Raw genomic sequence first — 13672 nt, forward strand, 5'->3', positions numbered from 1 at the left:
GACTGCTGCACAAATTGGAGCAGTGTAGCATTGGAGGCAAATTGCTGCTATGGATAAGGGGATGGTTGAGTGGCAGAAGACAGAGAGTGGTAATCAATGGACACTGCTCAACGTGGACTAATGTTATTAGTGGAGTTCCTCAAGGTTCAGTGTTGGGTCCGTTGTTGTTTTCGGTGTTTATGAATGATATTGATGATGGGATATCAAGTTTAATGTCCAAGTTTGCAGATGATACAAAGGTTGGCAGGGTCGTTAAGGACAATACTGACGCTATGCTGCTGCAACAGGATCTGGAAAGGTTGAACAGATGGGCTGAGAGGTGGCAAATGAGGTTTAACATCGACAAATGTAAAGTGCTGCATATGGGAAACAGTAACCCCAGAGCAACGTATCAACTCTGCGGTACTACACTGACAGTGGTGGAGAATGAAAAGGACCTGGGGGTAATTGTGCAGGCAGATATGAAGTTCTCTGAGCAGTGCAGACGAGCTGCAAGAGTAGCTCATGGTGTCTTGTCAATGATATACAGGAATTTTTCTAGCAGGGATAAGGAGGTGATTATTCCCTTGTATAAGGCAATGGTAAGGCCACATCTTGAGTACTGTATACAGGTCTGGAGGCCTCATTTCAAGAAGGATGTAGAGCTGCTGGAACGGGTACAGAGAAGGGCAACAAGATTAGTAAATGGAACAAAGGGTTGCTCTTACGAAGAAAGGCTTAAGTTTTGCAAATTACAGAGTCTGGAGACTAGGCACTGGCGAGGTGATCTGATAGAGGTGTATAAGGCTTTGAATGGTTTGAGCATGCTCAATGCCAATGGGATTCTTCATCTTTCTGAGAATAATCACCTCAGAGGGCATAAATTCAAATTGAGGAAGGACGGATGTCGGATAGATGTGCGGAAATTTGCCTTTGGCCAGCGGGTGGTTGGTTGGTGGAACCGACTTCCATCACTTGTTGTTGAAGTTGATAGCCTAAACAAATTTAAAGCTCAACTGGACAGGTATTTCGAACGAACGGAGGGGTGAAATGGGAGTGGGTTTTTTTTTTTTTTTTTTGGCTGATGCTGAATAAGCTTGCTTTCTTGCATCATATGCCTCTGCTAATGCTAATGCTAAACAGGTCCACCTCCATAGATGGATGATGTCACAGAGAAATATTAATCATACTGCAGTGAGTGTGGTGCAGAATAAAGTCACTCGCGTTCAGGACGTAGGCAGAGGGGTTGGTTCAAAAAATCAGAGATGGTCTCCTGAGGAAGACAGTGGAGCAAGTGGCACTGTCCCCCATATGGCTACCACAAGAGAAGGGTAGGACCATCCAGCCCACCAAGTGGAAGTGCTTCCTGTGCAACTGCGCTAGTGACCATCCAAGAAGGGAGAAAACGCCAATGCACGAAGTGGAGCATCGAAATGAATACGTACATCATGCAAGCATATTACGAAATAACAAAGCTGGAGACCGATATGACAACTTACAGGGCGAGACTACATACCAAGTGGCTGGAATGATTCCCGGATATTCAGGTCACCAAACAGCGGACCAGAGGAGGACCATCGTCACGAAGAACTGATAGCTCCTGTAATCTTAGAAAAAATCAAGCAGGACATTAGCAATCAACTACAAAGTATAAAGAATACGGAACCAGAGGAGGAAGAACATACCAACACTGAACCAGAGGAGGAAGAGCAAGAAGAAATACAACCCACAGCAACTGAAGTGGAAAGAGACGAAGTCATGATATCCAGAATAGAGGACGAGTGGAAGAAGGCCCTAACAGAATTCGAAGGAATGGACCCCACAAAGACTCACGTGATACTGAAGCAGAGGCTAAACAGAACTGTGTGGAGAGTCACAGACCACCTCAATCGGCACATAATACCGCATTACGTCGACAGAAATGGTGCAACATTGGAGGCCATCCACACAGCCGTGTATTGTGCTGCTGTAGCAGCCACGAGGATTAATGGAAGAATTAAGAGTCAACAGGGGAATAGGAGTAAGAAATTAATTTGAAAAGTGAAGAGCATCCTCAAGAGAGACAGCGTCCACAGCAAACGTGAGACAAAAAACCAGAGAATAGGAGAGTACTTGGACACATTGAAGCAGAACCTCCTTGCACTCAGCAAGAGACTACACCGGTACAAAGAGAGCTCCCAGAGGAAAATAAACAACCGCATCTTCGATGAGGACCAAAGAGGCTTCTACAGAAATCTCAGAGAAGACGGGAAAGAAGGGAACATACCACCCGAGAAGAAGACAATTGAGGTGAGGAGTTTGGGAGAAACATATGGAGCAGGGAAGTAAGACATAACAGCCAAGCCACCTGGATAGAACTAGAATGAAAGAAAACCAAGGACATACAAGAAATGAGAGGGTGGGGGATTCGGAAGAAGTAAAACAGACGATCAAGAACTCTCACAACTACTGGTACAAGAAGCTCCCTTGCAAACACAAGCACCTGGCAGAGCAGTTCACCCAAATGATAAGGCACCCAGAGACAATCCCAAAGTTTCTCACTCAAGGAATCACATATTTGAAGCCTAAGGACGAAGCTACAAGAAACCCAGCTAAATGTAGGCTAATCACCTGCCTCTCAACAATGTACAAGATCCTGAGCAGCTGCATAACCAGGAAGATATTAGACCACTTGGAAAACCAGAACCAAACAGCAGAAAGGATGCAAGCGGCTGAGCAAAGAATGCAAGGAGCAATTAACCATAGATGCCGCAGTTATGGAGCAAGCCTACAAGAAGTGCCGTAACATGTAAACAGCCTACATCGATTACCACAAGGCCTTCGACTCCATGCCTCATAGAGGCACTGAACATCTACAAAGTCAATCCAATAGTGGCAAACATCCTAGGAGAAACAATGGTGAAATGGAGTACCAACATTAAGGTCGAAAACATCACAACCAGACCAATCCCCATCAGGAAAGGAATCTTTCAGGGAGATGCCCTGAGCCCATTGTGGTTCTGTCTAGCACTTAACCCACTATCCATCATGCTCAACAGTAGCAAGTACGGATATAACCTCAGAGAAGGAAGGAAGAAAGAACTTGCACACCCTCACCCACATGATGTACATGAATGGCATCAAACTCTACGTGGGAACAGAGTAGCACCTCCAGCTTTTTTTTTTTTTTTTTTTGTTTGGTTTTTAGGAGCATTAGCAACTAAGGCCATATTGCTCCGGGAATATGTGGTGGTCATTCCCTTGACCTTTCCGCATCCTCCGTATTTGGTGGTGACGGGCTCGAACCCCGGTCTAATCAAGAAGCGTGTGCTACGCACTGCTGCTCCTTCCCACCTGGCTACGGAGGCGCCAGCACCTCCAGCAACTACTCCAGATCACCGAAGAATTCAGCAATGATATTAGGATGGAATTTGGTCTAGACAAATGTAAGATCCACAGATTGCACCAGGAAAAATTAGTCAACTGAAACTACCAGCTGCAGACTGGTAAAGAGATCGAAGCCATGGCAGAGGGAGAGGCCTACAAAAACTGATACAGGCTCAGAAGTTACAGCAGAAGGAAATTAAAGCCTGCCTGACTGAAAAATACCAACAGAGACTCAGAAGCCAGGTGAAAGCAAAGCTGAATGGAGGGAACACAGTTAAAGCCATAAACACCTATGCAGTCTTAGTGTTAACATACTCTTTCGGGGTCACAGTTTGGACTAACACTGAGCTGCAGGATATCATGAGAAAGACAAGGACAATGATGACCAAGAGCCACCAGCATCACCCGAAATCTGCCGTGGAGAGACTGACAATTGCCCAGGAAGGAGGAGGAGGAGGAAGGGGCCTGATAGACCTCATTGAGCAACAGAAGACAGTGATAGTTAACCTGAAGGATTACTTCCAGAAACACACAGCAGCACTCCAGCAGGCCATAAGGAAGTTAGACAAGCAGTATGCCCCACTCAATCTAAGCAAGGAGGCGTCCTCCAACAAGGGTCACAAATGAAGCTAGAAAGATGGGCAGAGAAGACACTTCATGGCAGACACTACAATGATCTCCATTAAGATCACATAGATAAAATTCCTTCCAATGAATAGCTCACAAGTGGGATGCTCTTCCCTGAGAATGAAGGATTCATGCTCGCCATCCAAGACCAGGTAATCAACACCAGGAACTATAGAAAATACATCGCCAAGGAGCCCAGAGTTTGAGGACACATGTCAATGATGCCACCTGGCCTCAGAAACGATCCAACACATAACTGTGGGATGTAAGGTGATCACCCAGACTGAGCATATTCATAGACATGACCAGGTAGCCAAGATAATACATCAAAAGCTAGCAAGGAAATATAATTTTATCGAAGAAAGTGTACCATATTACAAGTATGAACCTCAGGCAGTACTAGAGATCCTAACCCACAAGCTGTACTGGTACCGTGCCATAATAACAGATAGGACAATCCCGCACAACAGACTGGACATAACCCTTGTGGACAAGAAGGAAAAGGCTACCTATCTGATTGACAGAGTGGTACCCAACACTGGCAACCTGCAGAAAACCCATGGGGAAAAAAATCAAGAAATACACAAACTTAAGACAGGAGACCAAAGAGATGTGGTATATGCAACAAGTAACGATCATCATGTCAACCACAGGTATGGTGCCAAAGACCCTACATAACAGCCTAGCAGCAATAGGTCTCCCAGCGAACACCTACAAGGAACTCCAGAACGTCGCAATCCTGAACACCTGTATGATAGTCAGAGAGTTCGTCAACCAACAGTAATCCGACATAACAACAACCATCCTGTGTACTTGGTAGCAATACCCTTCATGAGGTGGAAACCCCCAAAAGGGAAAAATAATATAAGAGCAATAATAATAATAATAATAAAAAACAGTAATGTTGCATGGGCAACTCACTAAATGTCTGGTTGATAATGGAGCTGACAGCACAGAATTAATTTAAAAGGAGTTCCATACATCACTTCTGGCTGATATACAAATAAAGTAGTCAGAAAATCCTAATGGTATTTTCCCACTACAGAAGCAATGGGATTTTGCTAGGAAACCCCACTTTAGGTTTTACAGATTTTGAACAAGAAAGAAATGCAGTTAGAGCATATGATTTACAATGTAAGCAACTACCTTTTTGTACAGAAATTGGTAACTGTTATTGCTTGGCTTACAGACTATCAGATGCCATGCTGGAATATCAATATTCTGCAATGCTCGGTGCAGTAATACAACATGCTATGACCAGATAATAATGGATCGTGGTGAAGAAATGAAAAGATATCCAAATCCAAAAGTAACAAGTGATTTTTTTTTTTTTGTTTAATGCAAAATCCCTTAGTTTCCATGTCTGCAACTCTTATTTCTTGGATGGCATCTTAGATTTCAGTACATGTTTAAAAAATTAACAAAAAATAAGACACAAAAGGATAAGAAATTTTATCATGAGGAAACAATAAAATGCAAACATTGTGAATTTGATAAAAGTTTTACCAATTCTTCTTCTGTACATGTCCTTTGCATTTTTTTCCTCATTTGTAAATGGTAATCATCAAAATAATTCTTCATACGAACTGATGTTTGTCTGGAATCATAAATGGTTGATCTGAACTTTGAGTGAAGCTGCTGGTGGTCTTTCAACTTTTTCTAAATATAAATAAAAGTATATGAATAAATAGTGAGTAATTTTTCATTTATCTCATTTTATTCAATAATTAATATGTTTCAACATATAATAATTTATTTTTTAAACTTTAAAGCATGAAAAAAAATTTTTTTTTTTGAAATAAGGGCTAAAAATTCTAGAAATAATTTTTACCTGTGCATTCCCATCTGCAATTTAACATAAGGGATTTATAATTTAACAAGTTAACATTACAAGGATTAAAAATATATTGTTACAAATAAAAATATATTTTCAATTGCAATGATGCTCAAAAATGATAGCTGTCTTTGAGGATTAAAGTGCAGTGAAATTTTTTTTTTAAATAAAGCTGGTACACCTGTTTACTGTATAAATCAATAAGTGAAGAAGCTCGTTTTATTTTTTTTTTAACTATATTTTTCAAATTGCACAAATCATCAAAAGTCAACCTATAATGAAGGGATATTAAAATTCATGTGGACATCACTCTTAACAGATATTTTCATTTAAGTTTTCATTATTTATTTAATTTTTTTTGTTTGAAATTAAGACCAATGCACCTGTTTAATTATTACATTAAAATATAATTTCAATTTAGTTCTTTTACCATCATTAACTTACTTTGGATGTGCTGAACCTTTATAATGACTACACTACAGTACCATACATTACTATTACTACATGATGTGACTATTAAATAACGAAATGTGCACACAGCCACTATACACAAAGTGCCACCTGTGAAACAAAGGCACAGTAATTGACCTTGAACCTTTCCCTAGTTGTCTGACAAGTCATGTTTCAACATTCTCACTTGCTTTGCAGTGAAACAGGCTTTCATTACCTTGTGTTTTTGCAGTTTGCTGGAAAAATGACAGACAAAAGAATCAAACAACAAACCAACCTCAAATTGTTAACAAAATAAAGAAAATACCAACTGAAAGTTATGAGTTGTTACTTCAAGTTTATGGAAAAGATATACCAACTGAAAGTTATGAGTTGTTACTTCAAGTTTATAGGAAAGATACTGTCAAGAGCATGCATGCTTCAATGACAGAAAAAATTTTAGAAGGAGGAAGAGAGAGAGTGCAAATGCAGCCTTTTTTTTTTGGTAGTTATTGGCGCATCGGCTTCTGTGGCCATAGTGCACCTCCCAAGGTTTTTTGCAGTACTTTGATCCAAGCCCGAGGCGGGATTCGAACCCGCGACCTTTGGGTTGCCAGGCAGGCGCTTTACCCACCCGGCTAGCCCGGTCGGCGCAAATGCAGATGACAATAAATGACCAAGCTGTCCAGCATCCATGACAACTGATGAAAATGTGGACTGGGTAAAAACACTGATTAGATGTTATCATCATTTAAGCAGTAGAATAGTTGCATCAGAACTCGAATGGACAAAGAAACAATTAGACAAATTTAGGCATGAGAAAAAAATTGAAGAGTCAGACTTTCTGAGTATCATAATTACTTACAATGAAAGTTAGCAATAGAATGGCTGTTCCAGTATAATCCAGAAACTAAGACAGTCGATGCAATGAAAGACCAAACAATTCCCCAAACCAAAAAAAAAGCTAGAATGTCAAAATCAAAAATGAAAACCATGCTTCTTGTTTTCTTCAACATTAAAGGAATTATTATGATTGAATCAGTTCCACCAAATCAGACTGTCAATCAAACATACTACATTAAAATTCTGACAAGGTTGCATGAAAAAAAAAAAAAAAATTCAAAGGAAGACACCTGAACTGTAGAAGGGTAGTTGGATGCTCCATCAAGACAATGCTTCAGCACACAACATGCTACCTGTTTGCAGTTTCTGACCAAAAAGCAAACAAATCCCTGTGTGTGAACATGCACCCTACTTGCAAAACCTAGCCCCTTGTGACTTTTTTTCTCTTTCCTAAATTGGAGAGCATACTGAAGGGAACCCATTTTCAATCCATTGAAGACACTGTTAAAAACACAAGAGTGTATTACAAAAGATGAATTCCAGAAAGATTTCTGTGCTTGGAAGAAATGTATGGAACAGCGTGTGCAAGCCTAAGGCAATCATTTTGTTGGGACAACTTGTAAGTATGAAATATTTCATTATAATTATTTTATTGCAACAGTCTCATTATTTAATAGCCACACTTCATATTAAAATATGAAATTAGCATATTCAAGCAGCATTTTATGCAAAGATCATTCCAAAAGTTGTATATAAATCAATAATTTAAACATGTATTCGAAGCATGTTTTTAAAGTACATAACAAAAATGTTAACTTTGACCTAGGGTCACATTAAGATGGAAGTATGGAAATAAATTCATTCAAATGCAGCTGTCTGGGGCAGTAAAATGAATGCAGTATTATTAGAAACTTTTCAGTTGTGGGAAGGGGGGGCATTTTCTTGTTTGCATTCAGGTAGTTAAAAAGCCTTGACAAGTATGAACTGGCCCTAAAAAGTGTGAACTGCTCTTTCTACAATAAACTCTATGCACAGAGAACTGGAAAGTAGTTTTCTCCCAAAAACATTATGGATACAATTGTCAGTTTGTATACGTTTTACATTTCATGTCATTTAGGCAATTAGCTCTTGCTGTAACAAACTGTTGTAAGGAATGCTGTTTAATTAGTTCACAAATAGTTTGCAAAATCATTTGCCTTGTTAATCCTAGATATTCTACTATAGCACAAATAATCCAATAATCCATGTTGTTTGCTGCCTGCTTATTCATTTTTTGTGTTCTCATAACTTTCCATGTTTTTGTTAAATTTATGGACCTGACTGCTATTTTGTTGTTAGCCCTGTAAGTCAAGAAGAGAAGTTGAATATAACATGTGCAGTTCTACTCAGCTGTTTTTTTTTGGTATGTGGAAGATATAGATAGTGAGAAATCGATTAAAAATGTTGGTTATTTCAAGTGTAACCTATTTTAAGGTTCCAAAATTATTTTATTTAGAAACTAAGGCATATAATTTATTCCATTTGAATGGAACTCTGATAACATCAGATGCTGTTTTAAAAAATAAGAGGTTAAGCACAAAAGGAACTACTAATAAAGTTAAAACTTTGCAAAGTGTCTTCATGGATTATTTATTATGCAGTGTTTATTAGCATTTATGCAGTATTTATTATCTACTATGCATGCAGCCTGAATTTTATAAAGGTAATAGGAGTTTACTTGTTTATTTTTGAAAGTGACATAACCACAACAGAATTGAGAGAGAGAGAGAGCTGTTTATCTAAATATTATTGTAACTCAGAGGGCAATCTGGTCACGGAAGAGAACAGTTGGTGGATTTTTGGCTGCTGTAAAGGGTTTAGATAGTTTTACCGCATTCTTCATTAATTAACATACTACATTGTGTTTTACAAAGATATTAAATAGGTTTAGTAGCATTCATTAGCTTCTTATTTTGAATTTAACTAGTAATTTTTGGAAGTTACGATTCCCAGTGTTGGCGCCAATATTGTTGAACTAGTCACCATATTGTAATCGATAAGAAATAGCGCAATGTATATATCTCGAACTGATAGCATAAGGTATATAGTAAAACCAGATAATGTAATATGAATCAGTGTATTAGGAATCTGTTAGCTTAGTATAGTATTATCAAATAATCAAAAATATTTAATAATATTATTAAATTCCATTCTTAATTAAACTGTATTTAAACAGAAATCATGACCCAGACTAGAACTGCGAAGCAAAATAACAAAAGAAAAAGAAAAACAGTATTGCAAACACAGTGGCCTGCATTGATGCCCATTCCAGTACCTGCTGCTTATAATAACTATGATTAAAACAAATAAAGTATATGCCAGTAGAATAGCAAACTAGTAGAGCAAAAATATAAATGAACCATACATAATAAAACTAAACAAGGGGGAAGGGAAGGGAATGAAGAAAAAGGGTATCACAGAAGGAACGCTCCTAAAATAATTTAGAAAAGCTGAAATATACAATGCCAAAATATATACAGTATTTTAGAAAATGCCAATTAATTGAAAATTTAGTGGCACCCCTCTAATGGCACTAGGTCCAAATTATGTGAAATATCGCTAAAAAGGAGACAAACGCTATCTAGAACAATTTGGGTATGTATTGTACATTTCGGTCTTTATAAATTATTTTAGGCGTGTTACTTCTGCGATACCCTCTTTTTTCACCCCCTCTTTTTGTTTAGTTTTATTATGTATGGTTCATTTATACTTACGCTCTACTAGATTCCCTGCTACTGGCATGTACTGTTTGTTTTAATCTTAGTTAATATATTTTAATATTTATACAGTAACATAAATTTTAATATTAAAATATTTTGTAGTTTACAAAAATATACCTATGTACATCTAATCAGACACTATTACAGAATTTTTTGTGCGACCCCCCCATGTTTAGAGTAATGTTGAAATTGAAGAAATTATGAGAAATATAAGGAAATGTTTAGTATTGAGTTGGTTTATTGGTTGAAGTTATAAAGAAAATTGATATTGCTAATGTAAAACAAAGATGTAGAATTGTTAGTATTAAGTTAGCTTACAGAATGCTGTTGTGAAGAGAATTTCTGAATAAGAGAAATATGAGGAAGTGTTTTAAGATTGAATTAGTTTAATGTTTGTAGCTAGAGAGAGAGAGACAGAGAGAGAGAGAGATGATATTGTTAACTGAGAGAAATTTTATGGAAATGATAGCTAGCATGTATTAATGGATTCATGGATTTAGGGCGAGCTACTGCAACATGATATAGGAAAATGGGGTCGATGGACTGAGAAATGGCAGTTGAAGTTTAACATTTACAAATGCAAGGTACATCTGGGTGGCAATAACCCCAGAGTAACTTATCAACTGTATGATACTATACTTAGGGTAGTGGAGAATCTTGTTCTTGATTCGGTTTTCGGAGCATTAGCAACTAAGGCCATATTGCTCTGGAATATGCGGTGGTCATTCTATGACCTTTCCGCATCCTCCGTATTTGGTGGTGACGGGCTCGAACCCCGGTCTAATCAAGAAGCGTGTGCTACGCACTGCTGCTCCTTCCCACCTGGCTACGGAGACGCCTAGTGGAGAATGAAGAAGACCTGGGTATAATTGTGCTGTCAGAAATGAAATTCTTTGAGGGGTGCAGACATGCTGCCAGGACAGCTCATGGGATTTTGTCAATAATATACAGAAACTTTGCCACCAGAAATAAGGTGATTATCCCTTTGTATAAGGCCATAATTAGGCCACATCTTGAGTACTGTATATGCTAGAAGGGATAAGGTGATTATCCCTTTGTACAAAGCGATAGTTATGTCAAATCTTGAGTACTGCATACAGGTCTGGAGGCCTCACTTTAGGAAGGATGTAGATCTGCTAGAAAAGGTTTAGAAAAGGGCACTCAGACTGGTGAAAGGAACAAAAGGGTGCTTTTACCTAGAAAGGCTTCAGTTCTGCAAACTGCAATGTCTCGAGATGGCACCTGCGGGGAGATCTGATTGAGGTGTTTAAAGCCTTGATTGGATTGAGTGAGCTGAATGTTAATGGCATCCTTCCACTTGCTGAGACTACACACATAAGGAAGCATAAATTGAAGTTGAGGAAGGATGGTTGCAGGATAAATGTGTAAAAGTTTGCCTTCAGCGAGCAGATGGTTGATCATTAGGACAGGCTTCCATGTTTTGTTGTGAAAGTGGATGGGTTGAATGAATTCAAGGAACTAGACAAATCCTTGAAACGTATGGAAGAGTGAACTGCGTAGTTTTTTTTTTTTTTGCTGTTGTTATATAAGCCTTCTTTCTTTTATCATTTGCTAATATTACTACTACTACCACAGTGTTCATAAAGTCTGTGGATAAAGGAACCATTGTTAGATGTAAATATTTGTGTAAAAAACAATTGAAGTGTGTTTGGAGATTTTTTGATGATTTTCTGACAGTGGGCAGGAAAAACATGTCCAGTATTACACATACTTGGTAATACTATATTTTCCCACATAAATTTTGAAAGTGTTTTATTACACGAATATCGTAAATATTCTCAAAACAGTTTGTGTGTGTGTGTGTGTGTGTGTATATATCTATACACATATACAGGTGATTCACTACCAGTGCGACAAACTTGCAGGAGGTGTAGGGGGCACAAAGACAAATCAGAATCACATAGCATTGCAGGGTCCAAAATGCCTTCGTTATATGGTAGAGGACGTTGAACGGGAGGTCGTGTGAACAGCGATCCCGCTGGAAGTCAGCATTTGCGAACCGGTTCCCGAGGCAGTAGGATGGACGAGTAGTCAAACGTTGAACGGGCCGACATGCACCTCGCGTATGGAGCTGCGGACTGTAACGGGCACGCCGCTCTGCGCTTGTACCAGGAACGTTCCTGCACAGGCGATTACATGAGACTGGTTGTTTCACGAGAGGTACCATGAATCGAGAGCAAACGACGAGGACGCCAGACAATGAGGAGAATGTCCTACGTCTTGCAGAAGGCAATCCGAGTACGAGTACTCAAGCGATAGGCCAACGATTGGGTATTTCCCAATCCACTGTATGGAGGATACTGTCAACAAACCAAATGAGTTCATCCCATCTGCAACGCGTCCAATCATTGGAGCCTGCAGATTATCCACTCTGGAGGACTTTTGCTACTTGATTTCTTCAACAGAAACGGTTCGCAAATGCCGACTTCCAGCGGGATCGCTGTTCACGCGACCTCCCGTTCAACGTCCTCTACCGCATGACGAAGGCATTTCGGACCCTGCAATGCTATGTGATTCCGATTCATCTTTGTGCTCCCTACACCTCCTGCAAGTTTGTCACACTGGTAGTGAATCACCCTGTATATAACAAAATTGCTGAGGTAAATTTTTATGCCATCGTGATTACCTGTCAATATTCAAAAAAATAGCAAAGAAAAAGAATTCATCATAATGACCAGATGTACAAAATAATTTTAAAACAGTAAAAATATTTCAATATTCTAGAAATGCTAAAAAACCACTACTAAAATTTCTGAGGTCAAATTTTATGCCATTATGATTACCTGTCAGTTTTCAAAAAAATACTCATAGCAAAGAAAAAGAATTCATAATAATAACCAAATATACAAAATAATTTTAACACAATCAAAATATTGCAATATTCTGGAAATGTACTTATTTTAAGTACAGCACAAAATTTTATGCTAATCTCACCATTCTTTGGCTGTGAGCAAATTCCTTTCTTAAATTATTTGATAATATAATCTGTCTTTTTGCTGCTTCTTCTGCCTGCAAAAAAAAAAAAAACAGAAGTTCAGAGTTATTTGTAGTTAAAGTAATTTAAATCGCAGTGGCATAAAGAAATATGGTTCTGGATTTAAATATACCTTGGAAATTAGTAGTTTTTTTTTATACTGCAAAACTTTAAAGTGCTTTAAAGGTGTGATTTCATGCAAATGTGGAAATATACAGGGTGATTCATAAAGATATGGTATAACTTCATGGTTCTAATTGTAAATAATTACAGAGTTACATAATTTTCGCAAATTCACAGCAAATGAAACTCATGCTTGAAATCTGCATACCCAATACCTTGATTGAATGCAGCCTGATGAAACACATGAAGTATACAGTGTCATTCCTTTGTTCCATTGTTATTTTCAAGATTCTATTCAGCACTTTTAAATGCTGACTATGATGATGTTGTGTAGCTTTGTGGATTTTTCAACCAAAATGCTGTTGCTGCTGAATACCAGCAACATTTTCCAAACTGTAGACTTCTGAATCAACAAGTTATTAGCCAAGTTTTCCAAACATTATGAGATAATGGCTCAGTATTCACATTGCATATGGAAAGTGTAGTTTGACAAGATGTGGCAGTACAGCATAGTCCTCATGCTAGTATGCAAAGGATATCCATTGTTTCTTACTGTTTCCCATTCAAGAATATGGAGAAAACTCATAAAGAAGGCACGTATCCATACTATGTGCAGTGTGTTCAACATCCTGAACCTGGGAATCCTGTCCAATGACTGCAATTTTAATTGACTGAATGACAATTGCCATTTGCAATGTTACATTCTATTCAGTGATT

The 13672-nt window shown here is 38.3% G+C and overlaps 1 protein-coding gene across 1 annotated transcript in view; it reads right to left on the reverse strand.

Annotated features, from left to right (window-relative positions):
- The window catches only part of LOC150076731 (centrosomal protein of 95 kDa-like), a 215367-nt gene that overhangs the window by 19982 nt on the left and 181713 nt on the right, over positions 1-13672 (reverse strand). The window contains exons 16-17 of the mRNA XM_090386630.1: positions 12793-12867; positions 5479-5631 (exon numbers count right to left, since the gene is read on the reverse strand). Of these exons, the coding sequence (XP_090242756.1) occupies positions 5479-5631; positions 12793-12867 (228 nt within the window). The remainder of the gene's footprint in view (positions 1-5478; positions 5632-12792; positions 12868-13672) is intronic.

The sequence above is a fragment of the Mastigoproctus giganteus genome, chromosome 12 (assembly GCF_048544385.1).
Source record: "Mastigoproctus giganteus isolate SK-2022 chromosome 12, ASM4854438v1, whole genome shotgun sequence".
In the NCBI taxonomy this organism is placed as follows: domain Eukaryota; kingdom Metazoa; phylum Arthropoda; class Arachnida; order Uropygi; family Thelyphonidae; genus Mastigoproctus; species Mastigoproctus giganteus.